A 20,731-nucleotide genomic window follows, 5' to 3' on the forward strand; every position below is an offset into this window, starting at 1 on the left:
TAGAAGAATATAAAAGAGGAAAATTTGAACAAAACACTTTTATAGGCTGCATTTCTATTAAAGCTGCTGTTGTAGAAGATAAATCATCAGGATCTGACCAATCACAGTCCAGGATTCAGGAGTCACTCGGTTTGGATCACATGACCAGAGTGAACACAGAAACAGTGACACACACACACACACACACACACACACACACACAAGCAGTGACACACGCAGAGAGAGGCAGTGACTGACAGACAGACACACAAGCAGTGACAGACACACGCAGAGAGAGAGAGAGAGAGAGAGAGAGAGAGAGAGAGAGAGAGAGATGGCTGTGTTTTATTTAAAGCGAATAAACTAAAGGAAATTGTCAGTGTGTAAGCTGAGGAGCACAAACAACCATCAGGCGAGTGACATTATATAATAATAATAATAATAATAATAATAATAATAATAATAATAATAATAATGAATAACAAATAAATATAATTTAGAATAAGACTAATCACTAAAATAATATTGTAATGTAAATGTTTGTAAGAGTGTGAAGTTTGATTCAAGTGATTCGATTCATTTAAATGATTCTCTAAAATAGAGTTTCTCATCTCTGCAGGAGAAATTTAACTCTTTTATCTTATTTTACATTTACATTTTACTGAACAAGAGAGAAAATACAATAAAAATAAAAACTAGGCAGTAAGAAATAGAATATTATTAAGGAAAATAATTATAATAAATAAATAATAATAGCGCTTCAAATCTCATCCTCATTCGGGTGACACTGAACAATGAATAATGTGAATATAAATAATGTCAATGTAAATATTGTAAATGTTTAATGTCAGATTAATGACCACATAATTTATAAATTATTTTATTAATCCGTTGATGAGCTCTGGGGAAGTCAGACAGAAGGAGTCGATTTTAGTCGTCAGGACTCCTCCAGGTCTCATGGTGCTGTCTGCAGGTGAGAGTCCATACAGCAGGTTATGGCCATGTCATGGACTCACCATGTCTGAGGTGAAGGTCAGGTGTGAGGCAGCAGTGATGGTCTTGAGTGAAGTGTCACAGAGTTTATGTGAAAACCATAAAGGTCTGGAGTCATATAGTCAAGCTAACCATAATTTATTGACAGGGTGTTTTCTCTCCTGCTCTGGAGTTCACACAGAACATAGTCTTCATGACCAGAACAGACCCAGGATGAGATCCTCACAGCTGGAGTTATTCCCAGGCGATGAGATGATTGCTTACTGAAACATTGAGTCTCATGAAGGAAAACATTGACTGTAGGTTGAGACTAACATTCAGATCGGGTCAGCAGCAGCATTTAAAGAACCAAAACAAGAACTCAGATTGCAGATGAAGCTTAAACTTACTGGTCCATCTACATCCCTGTCCTCACCTACACTGTAAAAACAATTGCAATAAAATATTCCAACTGCCAATAACATCTTGTATAATAACAACAATCTTCTATTATTAAAATGCTTTTTGCTTTAATTTTACATGATATTGTGTATCTTTTAATGTTTAAAGAACAATATTTCCTTATGTAAAAACAGTGAAGTTGGCTATAAATATGGTCAAACTTTGCTATAATACAAATAACGAGCCTTAAAAGAGCAAAACAGTGCTGTAATTAGTTCTGTTTTATTAAATCATTTTATTTCAAAATCATTTATTTTTTTAATCAATATATTCCAGGTTTCTGAGTTTTTACCTGCAATTCTACAAAAAACTTTGTGTATTTAAAAGACCTTTGTTATAAAAAAGTATGCCCACTTTTAAAATGTATGTATTTAACCTTACATGACAAATTACACAATGATTAGATTAGCTTTACAATAACCCACACTTGAATCCTGTTCTTAACATTTATTTAATTCTGTTGCCCAACGGAACAAAAAAGAAAACATTTGCACCTCTTGCAACGATCTTGCTTAGAAAACTGCAATACTGTATGTAATGTCCAACATTTGTTCTAAAATAAAAATAATCTGCGAGTTCTGTATACTTGCCTTATAGCTGCAGCGTGCCGTTGTGCCCGTCCTTTAGATGTGTTTTTCCTCCAACAAAGTTAGATGCTGATATTTTTCATACAACTATATCAGAATATTCTGCGTGTAAAAATTTTCAAAAATTTGCCTCCACTGCTGGATATTTAATCACCATGTTCTCCTCCATAATATCAAAACTTTTAGAATGCCACATCTGTAAATAATTTCCTGTTTCTGTGTACCAAGTAGTTGTGGCTTTATTGTTCAAACCTGAGTTTAGGTCACCAGCAGAGCTCCTGCTAATCCAGATGTTTTTGTTTGCTGTGATAGGAACAATGCCACCTTGCAGAAGGTTTAAATAATGTTCCCATTTTCAGATTTAGTTTTTTCAGTTTATTTTAATGCATCCATGTCCTATATAAACTGTATTTCATATTTATATATTTATATAATTTTGTTTAATGTTTATAGAACTGCATAGATTTCAAGATTCCTGAGGAATGTGAGATTAGATATTATACAATAATTACATCACATTTATCCAACGTTTTGTTGAAAAAAAAAAAAAAATATATATATATATATATATGTATATATATATATATATATATATATATATATATATATATATATATATATACAGGTATACTAATAAAAGGTGCCCATCATTGACATTTGTTAAATAAAAAGTAAATATTTGTGAAATTCTGATGCATTTAAAATGTATTATAATAGTTTAATATTCAGTGAAAAGAACAAAAGGTACTTTTTAAAAAATGGAAATTTTCTGGTTATTCACAGATACAAACTTTCCGTGGTATTTTACCTTAGACACATAAATTCACAGTATATTTGTGTAAAATTAATAATATACTGTGTATTTCAAAAATACAGGACAGATCAGTAAAAATTCACAAAAGTGCAGTTTTATTTACAGTGTAGTGAATGAATGATTAAATGAACAAATTAACAAATGAATGAATGAATGAATGAATGAATGAATGAATGAATAAACGAGTGTCCAGTCATCAGTAAAACCCTGAGCAGGACACTCTTGTGTGTCAGTATTAAGATATCCAGCTGTGATCTGCCATACTTTTATTTCATTCTCCTGCTGCAGGTTGTGCAGGATGACGATCCAGTCAGCAATTAGCAGAGACATTTTCACTCCACTCCATGAGAAGTTACTAACAGTGATTGAAGTAAGAAAGAGGAGGAGAAGACTGACCTTCATCCCAGCAGGGCGTAAGGGGGATTACATCACCTTTCTGTGTCTGTCAGGTGTGTTATGCAGCATCGCTCTTACAGCTAACAGCTAACATCATCAATAATCTTACACATGACTAACGTAAACCTCTCAGTTTCAGGCTAAAGCTACTGTAAGCTACGGGAATGTCATTATAATGTGAACCACAATGTCATGCTAAAAGGTTTTGCTAACTGTGTTAATGTTCCACAGTGACAAATAAAAAGCCAACTCAAGTTTTCATCACCAAAGTGAAGCAGTTTGAATTTTCTCCTCAATTTGAGAGACGTTCACACTGGAGTTTGGATCAGCTACGTCGAGTAGACGGCATCGACCCCGACAAGGTGAGAACGTTTACTTTAATGTCTTTTGTTTAAATCTATTTCTAGAATTAACTGAATAGAATTGAAATATATTGAAACTTGAGTACAATAATCTCAAAGATTATTTTTTTCTTTCTTATTTTATATTTGAATATTTTTTTTCTTCAGGACAGTCCAGAGTTTGACCTGGTGTTTGATCACAGATCTGATCAGTGGGTCACTGCATCATCAGCGGAGAAATGCATGTTCATTCAGATCCTCTATCATCTCTGCCAGCAATACTGGGAGAGTCAGAGGGAGCTCAGTGTCACAGCGCCCCCTGTGGGCCAGAAACTCACCTCCACCCCTGCCTCCACCCCTGCCTCCACCTCCACCGACCAAACAACTGTCCTAGAGAAGAAGAAGAAGAAGAAAAGTCATGATGTGCTTTGTCCCACTGAATTTGTTAACTGCCAGTCCAAATTACTGGGAGGTAAAAAAACTAAATTATTAAAGTTAAATAAATAAACTTCAACTACATTTTATATTTAATGATAATAATGTCTGTGGGTGTAATACACTCAGAAACACCTTGGGATGTCATTAGAGTTCAATATTAACTAAAGAAATATTTAACTTTTTATTAACCTATTAATTACATCGCAAATTTATAGTATCATCCCTTCAAAGTCCATGAACATAAACACAGAGAACATGGAAAGAGATGTGACTTAATCAGTCACTTATCTGGAGGAGGAATATTTTCTAGATAAAATGGTGAATGAATCTTCATTTAGTTTCACTCGAGTAACTGCAGGAGCCTGAGATCATCAAATAAAATGTAAAATCTCAGTCTGCGCTGGATCAAGTGCTATTCTATTGTCAGTCTGCTGAATACTGAGTTCAGGACATCGTTGTGTTTAATTAACACATTGATTAATGTGATGGTTACAGCAGCTCTGTACATACAGTAAGATGTTTAGAGATACCAGACTCCTGATAGATTTATTTCACACTCACCATCTTCTCACTCACATCACATTAGTGTGTCTATGTTAGGGTTTGTAATTCCTCCCTGTTTTTATTTCTATTTACAGTCTGTATTTTCTAGCCCCGTTTTTTTGTGTGAGGGTTTGTGTAACAGCCGGTGGTCTAGACACTTCTGTAGATTAGCAATGATAGATGTATTAGCACCTGACACTGTGTGTGTGTGTGTGTGTGTGTGTGTGTTTTTTTTTTCTTTACTCTTCCAGATGCCTGCTCACTAAACATCATCATCTACCGCTGGAAAATCTTCCTGTTCAGAATGAGGAACTCCATGACCTCTTCTCAAGAACAGCGTCACAGTCAGAAAGGTAATAATAATAATAATAATAATAATAATAATAATAATACACAGTTGGGATATAGCTTTAATATTTATCTACTATTACATTATTTATTATTACATTACACTATCATATATAAATGATTAGAACATCTGGCTCCGTTCTGAACCCTACAGTTAGTGTTCTTACTAATACATCAGCCACCTCAGGCTCCGCCTCCAAACACTAGAACACACACCATGTCCTGATGGTGTTTATGTTCATTTTCTTCGATATTTGTTTTTCTGTGTGTGAACTCTTCCTTTAAACATGATTAGTCATGACATTGTTAAGAAGTCCAAGAACAGACCCGGTTTGTTCTGGAGTTTCAGACAGAAGGGTAACATTCGAGAACCTTAGAACTGAAACAACGTGGTGTTTAGGACGGTGCCGGAGTGTCTATTCATCATTACTGCTTCCTGTGTTCCTGCTTTTTATCTCTGTGTGACAGTGATGGGTCAGGGTGTGTGTGTGTGTGTGTGTGTGTGTGTGTGTGTGTGTGTGTGTGTGTGTGTGAGGTTCTTTGTTAGGCTCCATTACAAAAGTTCAGAGGACCTTTTGTTTGCGAGTGAGGGCGAGCGGGGACACAGAGTCAGATTGTGTGTGTGTGTGTGCTGGCACTGGCCTCCACACTGGAGTGTAATAGATGAGAGAGGTGCCAGAAGAAGCAGTGTGTTAATTCATGTGTTGATTAATTTTTCGACTCCTGATTTAACCAGGAGAAAGAAGTCAGAGTTTTAGGAACACTGAAGGCTTAAAGGACAAGAAGTGATTAAAGTGAAATTTAAACACAGAGGAAGTTCCTGGTGTTCAGAGTCATGGTACAGATAATAAATATAAAGTACAGAACTCTGCACTTCTCAACACAATTCAAACCTACACGAGAGATTTGTCGCATAATTAAACACTAATAAAGTATTATATTTTATTTCTGATCTTCTGTAAATATTAAGTCCTCCTTCCCCTTTGACAGTAGGCATGTCCAGCTCCTCACCTCCAGCGCAGAGCATCATGGGAACAGTGGGTCGGAGGGCGAGTCAGGTGTTCAGCGAGCGCGGTGACGTTAAACAGCTCCCGGAAAACGTACAAAAGGTAAAAATGTCAGTGACGTCATTAAGCTGTGAGCAGTAAAGTGTTTAAAACACCTCACAGGATAAAGACACGAAGAACTGGAAGATTTCTGAGGACAAATGTAACTGTTTAAAGTTAAAGTCATTTAAACTTATTTAAATAAATAAACAAATACACACATTTATAGAGATTATAAATGAAGTTTTAAATGACGTTAAAATGAATGTGTAGAACTGCAGTGCCTCTGTAACAGTAGCGCCCTCTACAGGACGTCCATTTACTCTCAACTAACAGCCTGGGAAACATTTCTAAATACATTCAACAAACAATAGGAGAAAAATAAAGCTTAAGAAAATAATAACAACAATACACTTTAAATACATCACAAAACATATATAATAAGAAAAGATATAAAATATAAAATAAGAAAATATGTTTAGTTTGAATTGGTAAAAAAAATAAAATGAACAAAAAAAGGAACTCAGTTTAGTTAAAGAACCTGTATGTTGGTCTGCAGCTAGGGAGACTTATTATAAAGGATTTTTAAAATAAATAATAAATAATTAGAGTCATGAGTTGCTTTTGAGAGAATTTACTGAAAAACAGACTAAAGAAGATATAAAATGCATGGCATGAATGTTTAGACATTCATTACATTTTATTATTCTTTATTAAATAAATAACGTGAGTGTTTTATTGTTCTAATGATGTTTTACTCTGTGTTCTTGTTCCTTTGTAGTTTGCCATGAAGCAACGGGATTAAAATCAGGCTACCGTCACCTCTGTGTGTGTTTAACACACACACACACACACACACTCACTCACCACACACACTCACGCACACACACACACACACACACACACACACACAAACCAATACACAATGCTTTGTAATAACCTCAGTGTTGGATTGTTTCAGCCACTAGAGGGCGATACTGAGTTCTAAAAACTCTGAGCTTCTTAAAAGAATTTTGTGTATTTTGGGATTTTTCTCTTATACAGTAACATATCGGTTGATGTTACACACATAATGTAATAATTATAATAAATACAGATTTCAGTGTTAAAACACTGTGGTCTTGTTATTTAAAGAACTCAAAGCTGTAGTTTATATTTAAAATACTTTAAATACAGAAATTATGGATCAATGTTATACCTATGAAGAAGTATTTAAACTGTTTGTATTTGTTAACATTTTCTGAGGGAATAAGAATCTTCCCACAACACGACACTACCACCACCGTGCTTCATGGCAGATTGGGCTTCCATTGAACTAAACACTCATTCATCAGTCATTATTGATAAATGAAATTTCTTCACATTGCTACTGATTAGTAAAACACAAGAGTACAATGAACTCTGTGTGTTAATTATTAAAAATAAATTAATTATTAATGTTAAATTTTGTTTAATTGTCTAGAGTCATGTATTAATATGTTAATGACATTGTGTATTTTATCTTTTATTTAAGCCACTCTGTCTGACTGATTGAGTGTGTGTGTGTGTGTGTGTGTGTGTGTGTGGGAGTGTCATTGTATGATTGTAATAATCAAAAACTATTTTGTTTGTATTTCTTATTTGTCTCTTGTCCTTTTCTGTCCTGTCAGTTTCTGTGCCTAATGTCTAATTTATGTACATTAAATGTTGTCTGACTGATTCAACAAACTGTAGTCTTTTATTTTTACAGGCAAAATGTGATGTGTGTCAGTACCACAATATAAAACTAGTACTACAGTGTGAGTGTGTGTGTGTGTGTGTGTGTGTGTGTATGTGTGTGTGTGTGTGTGGTGAGTGTGTGTGTCTGTGGTGAGTGTGTGTGTGTGGTGAGTGTATGTGTGTGTGGTGAGTGTATGTGTCTGTGTGTGTGTGTGTGTGTGGTGAGTGTATGTGTCTGTGGTGAGTGTGTGTGTGGTGAGTGTATGTGTGTGTGTGTGGTGAGTGTGTGTGTGTGTGTGTGTGGTGAGTGTGTGTGTGATGTGTGTGTATGTGTGTGTGTGTGTGTGTGTGGTGAGTGTATGTGTGTGTGTGTGTGTGGTGAGTGTGTGTGTGATCACAACAACTGGACAGAGCTGCAGTGTTGGACTCCAGGACAGAGTTAAAGATGGTGAAGATGAATCTGTGTCCTTGTCCTTTTTGAAGGTCGAACTCCACAAGCTCAAGCTGGACCATAAGATGTTCCATTTCTGCAGTTCAGACATTCTGCCCATGAATCTGCAGTGTGCTGAAGTGAAAAGTACAGAAGAAGATCATGAGCTCACTGTGATGATTGGGCTTGGATTTGTTCCTGGACCTTAACCATTAGTTTCTCCATCAGGTGTGCTGAAGTGTCTGTAGGGTCTGACTGGGTTCTAGAGGTTCTGGAAGATTTTACATTAGAATTGTTCTTATGTTCTATCTTATCTTTTTTATCTTTTATCTTTTACACTTCCTTCAGCTGGCTGCTATTCAGTCTGGAGCCTGTGTGTGTGTGTGTGTGTGTGTGTGTGTCTGTCTGTGTGTGTGTGTCTGTGTGTGTGTCTGTGTGTGTGTGTGTGTCTGTGTCTGTGTGTGCCTGTGTGTATTAATAGAAGATAAAGTGTGTTCTGAATAAGGATCAACTTTGTGTGTGTGTGTGTGTGTGTATGTGTGGGTGTGTATATGTGTGTGTGTGTGTGAGAGAGAGAGAGGGAGAGAGAGAGAGAGAGAGAGAGAGAGAATGAAAGGCATCTCATCAACAGAACCTGGACTACAGGAGAAAGATCCAATTTCAAGGCCGTCGACCCACAAAGCATGACAGAGACACTCTATACTGCAGGAATTGTCTCACTGACACACTCACACACACAGACACACACACACACACTGACACACACAAACACACACACACAAGAACCAAAAGACAGAGACATGAAGAAATAAGAAAAACACACATTAAGATTCTGCAGCAGGACGTTAAAAATCGTATTATTTTCTTTTTTCTTAGAATTTTGGACCTTTAGAGCAATTTAAAACAAATCCATTAAAAATGTAATATATTTTATGAATATACACATAAATTATTCATGATTATTTAATTATTCTTTAATTCTTCATGTTTATATGTTGCTGTAAGATTGTATTACATTTAAAAGTTTCAAAGGTTTTTCTTTTTTTAATTAAAAATCAATTATTTACTTTAAGCTTTTTTAAATATTTTATCAATTTTCTTCTTTTACTTTTTTACATTTATATTTATTTGTTTGTATTATATATGTGAATATAGTTTATAAAGTTATTCTGTTTTAATTTGAATCAGTATGAATCTCTGTTTCTTGCTCTTGTATTTATTTATTATTAATTTAAAATCTTTTTTCTTTATTTGCACTTGCTCCTTTGTTATGCATCATATGTGTCCTCTATTATTTAACATGGTTTTAAAGTAGGTTTGGAATAAAAACAGCTCAAAATTATTTATTTTTTTTCTTCCAATAATTGTTTGAATTTTTTATGAAGAAAAAACTCTCAGCTGTTATAAAGAAAATGAGATCTTTAGCAAAACAATCATTGTTCCTCTTTTGCCTCTGTCACTCTAAACATTTACACAACTGTTTAACACACACACATGCTGGCTCACACCACACACATACACACAGCTGTCTTGTCTTTAAAAGTAAAGCGAAAGAGTGTGGAACAAATGCTGGAGAAAACAGGTGTGTTTTACACACACACACACACACACACACACACACACAGCAGTGTTCTGATTGGTGTTCAGGTGCTGATTCGTTCTCTCTAACAGCAGCTCTGACTGTAGAGCAGGTTTATACGTTTCTATAGTAACATGTGAGAGACTCACATTAAACACCTTTGTTAATTCTGTTATAAACATCAACACAAACATTTTATCTTCTGATAACTAGACAGAAGCCTGGAGTGATGGACCAGAACAGGAGTGTGTGTGTGTGTTTATGTGTGTATATGTGTGTGTGTTTGTGTGTGTGTATGTTTGTGTGTGTGTGTTTGTGTGTGTGCTTGTGTGTATGTTTGTGAGTGTGTGTGTGAGTGTGTGTGTGTGTGTGTGTGTGTTTGTGTGTGATTTTAATAACACAAGATGAATCATATAATACTAATAACACTAACATCAGTATGAAGTGTATCGTGATTCAGCTAAATAAATCTTGATTGGTCGAAACCAAACATTATCCTCAGTAATCATTAAACATTTAAACCAAAAGATGTGAAATGTAACTAAACAAACATAAAAAAAGTCAAACCCTGAATCTCAAATTCTATCATGAATAGAAATCACAGAAAACTACAAAGCTGTAAAGAGAACGATCTGTAAACCCAGGTGAAGAATTCTAAAGATCATAAACATTATTAAATGACTGAAGATTTCCTGGTGTTTCTTGGCCTTACATGGTCTTGGTGTTTCCTGTCTCCTGTCATGTTTCCTTTAGTAGCAGTTCAGCTCTAACAGAACCCCAATAAGGAGTGAACAGCTGAAGTGAGGAGGAATATAAATAAGACACACACTCGTCCACTCGTCCACTCTGTGGAGGAAAAGAGCAGCGACTGGAGCAGACCTACCTGGTGAGAGGGAAATCTCCGACTACTAATAATAACAAAAGGGTTAATGAAATTTCTGGTGTGGTTTAGATTTTGTGTAGTTTTTTGTGATTTATGTTTGATAAAAAATTACAATTTTATTGAACTTTTAGATTTATTTATTTGTAAACATTTATTGTAATGTGCTGATAAAATAGTCATAATAATGTTGATGTGTAGTTACTAATGAGTGTTTATTGTTGTGTATGTGTATGTGTGTGTGTATGTGTGTGTATATGTGTGTGTATGTATATGTGTGTGTGTATGTGTGTATGTGTGTGTATGTGTGTGTGTATGTGTGTGGACAGAACCCCAGCTGACACCATGTGTGATGATGATGAAACCACTGCTCTGGTGTGTGATAACGGCTCTGGACTGGTGAAAGCCGGATTCGCCGGAGATGACGCTCCTCGAGCCGTGTTTCCCTCCATCGTGGGCCGACCACGTCATCAGGTCAACAAACACTCCACACTCACACACTGTAAAGACTTTATTTCATTCCCTAGATCGTACATTTGGTCATTAAGTCATCATTTATATACATGAAGGATCTGAAACCTAACGTCAAGACAGTGGGCTGTGTCCCAAACCACACACTACTCTAACATATTATACATCATTATAGAGTTTACTCCTCAACATGATGGAGGCGGTTTGGGACACATTATTGTCCTAAACTCACAGACATGAAATATAGTCATACACTACTGAGTGCACTTTTATTAGTAGTGAAAGGATTCGAGAAAGGTTCTTGGGCAGTAAGGAATGGTGTGTTCCCTCTGTAGGGGGTGATGGTGGGTATGGGGCAGAAGGATTCGTACGTAGGTGATGAAGCTCAGAGTAAACGAGGTATCCTGACACTAAAGTACCCCATCGAGCATGGTATCATCACCAACTGGGATGACATGGAGAAGATCTGGCACCACACCTTCTACAACGAGCTGAGGGTGGCTCCCGAGGAACATCCGACTCTGCTCACTGAGGCTCCACTCAACCCTAAAGCTAACCGAGAGAAAATGACGCAGGTTAGCGAGAGACCCTAATCTGACCTGTTTATAAAAGCTCCTCTGAAGTTTCTACATGTGACCTGGGGTCATGATTATGAGGTTATAATAATGATAATAAATAATATTCTTATATCTTCTTTATACAGATCATGTTTGAGACGTTTAATGTTCCTGCGATGTACGTGGCCATTCAGGCCGTGCTCTCGCTGTACGCCTCCGGCAGAACCACTGGTGAGGATCTCTCTGAAGAAAGCAGTGCTATGTCTCTGGTCACCTCTTTATTTCGTTAGCTGCTCAAGACTCAATATTGTGTCTTTTACAGGTATTGTGCTGGACTCAGGTGATGGTGTGACACATAACGTTCCTATTTATGAAGGTTATGCTCTTCCTCACGCCATCATGCGTCTGGATCTGGCCGGACGGGATCTCACCGATTACCTGATGAAGATCCTCACAGAGCGAGGCTACTCTTTCGTCACCACTGGTACACATGAATCACATTAATAATGCTCTGTCTAAAGCTAACATAAAACCCACAGCTAACGTTTTGATTGGATTTTTGTTCTGAACAGCTGAGCGTGAGATAGTGAGGGATATTAAAGAGAAACTGTGCTATGTTGCTCTGGACTTTGAGAATGAGATGGCCACCGCTGCTTCTTCCTCATCTTTGGAGAAGTCCTATGAGTTGCCTGATGGTCAGGTGATCACCATCGGAAATGAGAGGTTCCGCTGCCCAGAGACACTTTTCCAGCCATCGTTCATCGGTGAGTGACAACAAGCACGCTTTTTTTTTTAAGGTGAAGGTTCTTCAGTCAAACCGCAGTGTTGGAGACGGTTCCTAAATGTGGAAGTTTGGCATGTTGATTTTACAGGTATGGAGTCGGCTGGGATTCATGAGACGACCTACAACAGCATCATGAAATGTGACATTGATATCCGTAAAGATCTTTATGCTAATAACGTCCTTTCTGGTGGGACAACAATGTACCCTGGTATTGCTGATCGCATGCAGAAGGAAATCACTGCCCTTGCACCGAGCACCATGAAGATCAAGGTACAAACTGGCAAGCTATCAAATAGGCATTTTCTTTTGTTAGCTTGGTCAGTAGCACGGCCGCTACATGGCATCACACACACTCTGCATTTCTGTTTATCAATTTCGATAACTGCTGTGTTTTTTTTCACAGATTATTGCTCCTCCAGAGCGTAAATATTCAGTATGGATTGGTGGATCGATTCTAGCCTCGCTCTCCACCTTCCAGCAGATGTGGATCAGTAAACAGGAATACGATGAAGCTGGACCTTCCATAGTACACAGGAAGTGCTTCTAACTTTATGTCCTGTTGCTGTGCTCCTCAACCTTTTACTCCATGACCAGTAAATTCCATTAGATTAAAGATCCAATTTAAGTTTTCTGTCTGATGCGATTTGTTTTAAAATACAGAACAAAACATTTTATCTGATTATTCACCAGAGTTAAAAAACTTTACATTTGATTAGAAACAATTGTTCTAATCGTAATAATTGTCCATGTTTTGTCACTGTACAGTATATTTACACCAAAGTGTGATTTGTTTTGTTCATTAATGTATTTGTATATTTATTGCTGTCTAAAAAATAATAAAATAAACTACCCAGGACTTGTGTGCTGTCTCTATATTTTTATGAACACACTGTTTTCTGTGTTTCTAAATAATCACTTTTTTCTTTAAAATCATTTGAAGTTTACAGCTACAGAAGAGTAAAGACATACAGTGCTAAGTGTCTTGGCAGGAAAGTAAAAACATTTTCCGGTCTGTTCAGAACAAGTATGATCATCTGTGTCAGCAATAAAATCAAACACCAGCAGCGTGACAACCCTGATGAGAGGTGAGTAACAGGTCATTTACCACTTTAAAGGTGGAGTCTCCATTGTTTGAGAAATGCTTCAGGAAACTGAGTCGGGATGACAAACTAAACAAAAATGAAAACAAACATGTAGCCAATGAGCAGAAAGGGGCGTGTCTTGTCAGTATGGGCAGAGAGAGTGTTCAGTGTGCATGTGCGACATTAGCAGAAAGCGGTTTTAACATTGACATGGAGGATAAAAACAAAGAAAGAAAGCGAAGAAAGGCTTACGATAAGGCAAGAAGTAGGACCCGTGTTAATATAGGATCAGCTTTCCAGCGCTGGAGAGAACCGAAGGACCGGGAAGTTGGCCACATATTCACAGATTAGAGTTTCCCGAGTCAATAACTCCTGAGCTAAACGCTGTTACTACACAAATAACACCTCTTTTCTATCGTAGAAATGTAGAGAGGCAGCTACAACCACGTTTTGTGTAGTAACAGCGTTTAGCTCAGGAGTTATTGACTCGGGAAACTCCAATCTGTGAATATGCGGCCAACTTTACTTAAGACGCCGAGGCGCTTTTTTCCTTCTCGATAGGTAACGTTGGTTTTGCTTTGTTACACAGAACTAATATATGCCGTCCTTTGCATGATTATGCTTGTGTCATTTTTGCTTGTTTGTTTATCTGAAATCGTATTGTTCTTCCCTTCAGCTATGATAAAGACACATTTCTTTCCATTAGTTGCCTGGGTTACGTATGTATGTGTGGGCGGAGCTATCAATACAGGGGTGGGACCCATTTGGGTTAGGGGCGTGTTTGTTTTGGTGATTTCAAATGTCAACATTGGCTTTCAAACATCAGAGACCCCACCTTTAACTGGCACTGTCTCTGTGATGAGGCCGAAATCCTGACTGAAAGTTATTTCTATTCAATTAGGAGCCTAACTGCTGTGTGACGGCCTTTTCTAGGATTCTGGAGGTTTGTTATTGACCTATAGAGAGAAAACGGACAGGTTTCAAGCTCTGTTTTAAACAGGGAATCGATCCTATCGTCATCATGACATCCAACAGTACAGTGAATTTTTTGTCCATATATATATATATATATATATATATATATATATATATATATATATATATATTGTGTGTGTGTACACTTTATTTATCACAGATGTGGAAGTTAATTCCTGTTCACAGCCTGACCTTAATAACACACACACACACACACACACACACACACACACACACACACTGATACGTCCTGTAATAATAACATCAGGACCTCGAGTCTATTTCACCTAACAGGATCTGAACAGGAACCATCCACCCATATGACAGGCAGCGCCACCTGGTGGACACGGAATAAACTACAGAGGAAAAGCAAAGTGTGAACTTACAACTGATGATTTTTACTGTTGTTTTATTTATTTCTGCCATGTAACTGTATGGATTCTTATTAATCTAAAGCTATATGGAATATATCAACAGTGTAATATAAATAGAAAATAATCATTACTATTAACATTCAGAAAGTATTTTATCAACATACTAACATTAAAAGAGTCTAATTTACAATTCTACTATTTCATACCATTAGAGCAAATTGTGAAATCTCAGAATCAGGAAATAAATTAACAGATAATTTACATTAAGAACCATGAACATATTCTCTGTAAAATAACCTGCAACTCATTTAATTCCATCACTTTGCCCATTTTTGCTCAGGATCTAAAGCACAATGACGTTCAGCAGCTGTAACTCAGTGAAACGTCACCACCAGCTGCAGAAAACACATCCCTCTTTCTCCAATTACATATTGATCATTAAAATTTGTTAATTAAATTATGCAAAGAAGAGAAATTATTATTATTAAATTATATATTTGTAGTATTATAAGAAATCAAAAATAATTTAAATAACCACTGAAGAGTTTGTTATTAATTATTAAGACAAATTATACATTTATGTTTTACATCATTCGTTTCTTTGCTGTTCATAAATACAGCAGTTTAGAAAATGACAAACAAACAAACAGAAGACATTCGGTTACAAAATGTTTGTGGAACTTTTCCATATATTGGTCCATTGTGGATCTGATGCCTTTTCTAGTGGGTGTGAGGTGGATGTTGTGAAAAATCCTGGAGCCTTAAGAGAATATGGACCCTGGCGCACGCGCACGCGCACACACACACACACACACACACACACACACACACACACACACACACACACACACACACACACACACACACACACACACACACACACACACACACACACACACACGAGATGTTGGACTCTTGTCAGCTACCTGTGGGACAACATGTGTGTTTTGAGATGACTTGATTGGGTGAAGTCTTTGTCACACATGTTACAGCGATATGGTCTCTGTCCTGTGTGGATCACATAGTGTCTCTTGAGCTTAGATGGTGCTTCGAAGCTTTTGAAGCACACAGCACATTGGTAAGACTTTGAGAGTCTCTGCATGGGACACTGGACTGGGCAAATGTGAGTGTTAAGTTTTTGCAAGGAATCAAAGCACTGGCTACAGGAAGGACATATTGGCAGGTCATTAGGTGGTTCTGTCAGGTGTTGGTTATAACCTTCACCCTTCTTGGAATCATGGCAGGGATGATTCAGCTCAAAATCGCAAGAATCAGGGATTGCTGATCTTTGAAAAGAATCTTCAGATATACAAATGGGGAAATTGTGTAAATTTATCCCCTCATTCTTCTGAGCAAGCGGACAAGGATCTCTAGTTTCAGAAAGGTCTTGTTGGTCCACACCACTCCAATTAGGAATTCTGGTAGTTTTATCATCAGCAGCAGATTGATGAACCTCACCAGTTCTGTTCAGACCGTGTTTAAAATAATTGTTCTCCAATTTCCCAGGCTCGTGATCCAGACATTTGTACAGTATTGTACTTGAAGTACCATCAGACCCAAACGGATCTGAATCATATTTCAAAGATGGATAAATTGATTCATCCACCAGAAGATCAGTCTCAGACTTGACCTTGCTCTCATCGTGACCTGAAACAGAAAGACAGCAGTTGTCTTCAGAAATCCATTTCTGTTGTTGAACTTGCACAGTGTATCCATCATGACCTTGATTTACAATGGCTACACATTCAGAACTCTCTGCTTCATCAGTCAGGCTGGTCCCACCAGAGGAACTGGAACTCTGATGATTCCTCATACTAGCTGTGCACTCACTCTTATTATTTCTATTGTGAACCCACTGGTGACACTGAAGATGACTGAGCTGCTTAAAGGACTTAAAACAAACATGGCATTCGTAAGGTCTGATTCCGGTGTGAACCAACAAATGTCTGGAAAGCTTTGATGGAAAATCAAAAGTCTTCAGACAGAAAATGCACTGGTTTGAATTCCTCTTCATCGGGCTGGAAGAATCTTCACCTTTGTGGACTTCAACTGGTGAGCTGTTGCTCATGGCATTTGGTGCGATTTTCTCTATTTTCATGGAACAGGATATTGAGGAATTATTAACTGGATTCATATTCTGAAGGTCAAAGGAAGAATCTGGTCTCTGTGCCAGTGGAAGTTTTTCAGACTCTGACTCACTGAATCTCTCTGAAGTTTCAGGGATGGAGGTTCCCATCTTGTTCTTGTAAGTTCCTTGGTAGAGCATGTTCTTCCCAACCGTATGAACCCTGGAGTGACTCTGTAGGTGGCAGAGCTGCCTGAAGGACTTGCTGCAGATGCTACACTTGAACGGCTTAATGTTCATGTGAATGAGGAGGTGCCTAGAAAGTTTGGAAGGGAAGTCAAATATTTTGAAGCATATTGTGCACTGGTACCCAGATTCTTCAGCCTGATTTGTGTCGACCAAAGGCTTGGACATGCCTTCGTAAGAAAGTGATACAAGATCTTCGGCGTCCTCTGGGAGAGATTTTGATGCATGTCTGACGCTAGATGAACAATCGTCGTCTCCTGTTCCACTGCTGGATATGAAGTTGTCTTCGCTGTTTGTGATGCTCACAGTAGATCTGGAACTAACAGGGTCACTCAGATGGACCTCACTCACACTAGACTGAAGTGTTTCTCTGCTTCCTCCTTTACACTTATGAACCTGCAGGTGGGATTTCTGTCTAAAGCCTCTAAAGCAAACTGTGCATCTGAAAGGTCGTTGCCCGGTGTGAATCAGGACGTGGCGTCGAAGTTTGGAAGGAGCATTGAAGTGTTTTAAACAGACAGAACAGGAGTAATCTTGTCTACGGCTGAGCTCTTGGTCTGCTGAGGACTCTACTTCACTGGTTTCTGAAATATTTTCTTTGAGCAAAATCTTTGCAGCAGGTGATGGACTCAAAAGTGCAGCAGATATTTTCAGTTTCTGTTTGGCAGCTTTGAACTTCCTAGCGAGGCTGATGTGTACAAAACGCTTTAGCCTAGCCTTGGATGTTTGATGGGTACAAGGCTGAGGCTGGAGGGATCTGTGCATCTGGAGGAAAGGTGTTAATGTATTTCTGGGGCTGGTGTGAACACTTTGATGTGCCTTGAGGTGGGAAAGTTGCCTAAATGCCCGAGTGCATAAAGAACACTGAAATGGTCTCTGACCCGTGTGAGTGAGACAATGTCTTCTCAGCTTTGATGGAGCGCTGAAACACTTGTGGCACACTGGGCATTCGTGTCTTACTTTACTTGTAGTTCGATCCTCTGAACTATTTATACTTTTTACTCTTTTCACATTTTCAGGAGATGCCTCCATATGAACGTTTTCTGATCCGTTCAGCTCCTTCTCGAGCTCTCCGGCTTCTTCTGTCCACAGTCTCTTTGAAGGTTTTGTTTGATTCTTCACAGCATTTGTGGTATCCAGTGTACGACTTGGATTCTGAGAGCCAGCGTTAACAGGAATAACTTCTTTAGCTTTTTTTTGTCCATGTGAGAAATGAGTGGATTGATGCACTTTTAAGTGTGTGAGCTGTCGAAACGCTTTAGGACAGAACTCGCAGCAAAAAGGCCTGAAGCTGCTGTGAATTAAAACGTGACGCTTAAGTTTCGATGGTGCAGAAAAACATTTAAGACACACTGAACACTGGTGCCTACTCACCCTCTTTGCTATTTTTTCTTCTATACACGAATTTGGTTTTTGTGTCTCTTCTGAAATGTAAATTGCTGGCAGATGTTGTTGTTGTTGTACACAGGACCCTGTGTTTGCTGAATTAGACAGAACTGTAGTGCACTCTGAATACTGACTGTTGTGAAAGCTTTCATCATGGGGCAAGTCTTCAAATACATCATTCCCCTGTAAGTCACACATCTGTCCATTACTGCTTATCTGCAGTTTCCTGTTGTGCTGGTTTTCACATTCGCTCTCAGAATCCCTCTGAAGGGATCCGTACCACACGTTTTCTTCACAAACGTCTTCTTCCTCTGAAACCTGAGCTCCAACATGTTGGATGTAACTTTCCTCTGTTTTGATGCAAGAGATCTGAGAATTAATTGTTTGTGACACGATGAGCGAAACCTCCCTCAACTTCGAATGGCTTTTCAAATGTCCTTTCAAATGAGCCGACTGTCGGAAAGATTTAAGACAAATACAACATGTGAAAGGTCTCTGTCCTGAATGTGTGAGCTGGTGACGGCGAAGCTTGGAAACAAAATCAAAGTGTTTGTGGCAGATTGTACACTGATGTGTCATTGTGTCCAGCTCACATGCCTCTGTCCCCAAGACTCCTACAAACACACGTTAATGTTAATGATTTCATGTTAATGATCTAATGTTAATTAGAATGTTCACTGTGATTATTACAGCAGCTGCCAGGAGAGAATTTAATCAGAATTAAAGAATAGAAGGTTACAATGGACTGAAATCTCTCTACACACTCTGTATTATTCTCTTAACCTTTTCTTTAACTTTATTATTATGAATATTTCACTGGGTTTATTGTGTTACTGAACACATTCATATACTTTCATTCCGCGTGTTTAATCGTAGCACTAAATATCACTGACTTTAATATAACAAATTATAAAGAAACAACACGACAATTGATCACAAAATTCTACAATTAACGACATAATAAACTGCAGAATCTGTTAATAACAAACAAACATACCGCTCCAAAAACACGCCGCGTTCCGTCAGTCAAATAGAGCCGTGTGCGAGCAGCGACTTTATCAAAGGTTCCTACCTCATACCTATATACAATACACACACACACACGCACACATACGCGCACACACACACACACACACACACACACACACACACACACACGCACACGCACATACACGCACATACACGCACACAAACACACATCCACACACACACACACACACACACACACACGCATCCACACACACATACACGCGCACACACACACACACAAACACACATCCACACACACACACATACACGCACACAAACACACATCCACACACACACATACACACACAAACACACATCCGCACACACACACACACACACACAGACAAACACACATACACACACACACACAGAGTACTTTTGTATTTAATATGTATTTAGTGTATTTATTTATGTATTTAATTTATGTATTTATTGTATTTAATATGTATTTAGTGTATGTGTGTGTTTAAGAATAAAGCAGACACAAATTTGTAAATACATCAGTTTTATTTTTTAAACGTCATATGGAACTATTTGTGTTATATTAGATTAACAGAGTAGACCATTAGGTCATTTACAAGTATGTTGTGACTGAAGAGATGTTAGATTTCATCTAATGAAGAACTTTTAAGAAAGCGTTTAAGCATCAAAATCTGTCCTTTATTGTCATTGTGTAGTGCTCTGGAACCGCCACTAGAGGGAGCAAATGAAACATCATTAAAACCGCCCAGTTATACTGAAGTCTGGACTGTGATTGAAAACACTAAAGCTGTGTAGCCTAATAATTAATACATTTATTCATCAAAGTGAAATCACCCAAAATATAAACCGTGGCGAAATGTGTCAAAATTCTTGCATATAAAATTTGCTTACACTAAGTTACAATAATTCAGGCAAGTAAACAATTTAGAAATTCACACTCTGATTAGGCTCCGATTATTATTATTATTATTATTATTATTATTATTATTATTATTGTTGTTGTTGTTGTTATCGTTATTATTATTATTATTATTATTATTATTATTATTATTATTATTATTATTACTTTATTGTCCATGTAATTAGGGCGTGTCTCAGCGCATTTGCTTAATGCGGGTCGGCGTGAGGGCGCGCGAGGCTTCGCTGCTGATGGATGTGACGTTGACGCGAGCTGAAACGGCAGCAGTCACGCGCTGGCATTTGTCACCGTCTGCCCCGGTCATGCAGATTGCACGAGCGCTGATCACTGACTAAGACTAATGATCTC

At 37.7% G+C, this 20,731-nt stretch overlaps 3 protein-coding genes across 3 annotated transcripts; 2 read left to right on the forward strand and 1 right to left on the reverse strand.

Annotated features, from left to right (window-relative positions):
- Positions 1-269: 269 nt before the first annotated feature.
- Positions 270-7,370, forward strand: stxbp6l (syntaxin binding protein 6 (amisyn), like). Its single transcript, XM_060864937.1, has 7 exons — positions 270-391; positions 3,103-3,263; positions 3,442-3,572; positions 3,720-4,023; positions 4,784-4,885; positions 5,871-5,989; positions 6,708-7,370. Exons 2-7 carry the CDS (start codon positions 3,113-3,115, stop codon positions 6,729-6,731), a joined length of 831 nt encoding a protein of 276 aa, XP_060720920.1. The 5' UTR covers positions 270-391; positions 3,103-3,112; the 3' UTR covers positions 6,732-7,370.
- Positions 7,371-10,449: 3,079 nt separating this feature from the next.
- On the forward strand, positions 10,450-13,174 carry actc2 (actin, alpha, cardiac muscle 2). The gene is made up of 8 exons (XM_060866010.1): positions 10,450-10,519; positions 10,843-10,987; positions 11,320-11,559; positions 11,688-11,772; positions 11,864-12,025; positions 12,114-12,305; positions 12,414-12,595; positions 12,729-13,174. Exons 2-8 carry the CDS (start codon positions 10,859-10,861, stop codon positions 12,870-12,872), a joined length of 1,134 nt encoding a protein of 377 aa, XP_060721993.1. The 5' UTR covers positions 10,450-10,519; positions 10,843-10,858; the 3' UTR covers positions 12,873-13,174.
- A 2,381-nt stretch (positions 13,175-15,555) lies between these two features.
- On the reverse strand, positions 15,556-19,585 carry znf770 (zinc finger protein 770). Its single transcript, XM_060866011.1, has 2 exons — positions 19,451-19,585; positions 15,556-19,067 (listed from the first exon to the last, which is right to left on the reverse strand). Exon 2 carries the CDS (start codon positions 19,030-19,032, stop codon positions 15,679-15,681), a length of 3,354 nt encoding a protein of 1,117 aa, XP_060721994.1. The 5' UTR covers positions 19,033-19,067; positions 19,451-19,585; the 3' UTR covers positions 15,556-15,678.
- Between the last annotated feature and the right edge of the window lie 1,146 nt (positions 19,586-20,731).

This window comes from Tachysurus vachellii, chromosome 3 (assembly GCF_030014155.1).
Source record: "Tachysurus vachellii isolate PV-2020 chromosome 3, HZAU_Pvac_v1, whole genome shotgun sequence".
Taxonomy (NCBI): Eukaryota; Metazoa; Chordata; class Actinopteri; order Siluriformes; family Bagridae; genus Tachysurus; species Tachysurus vachellii.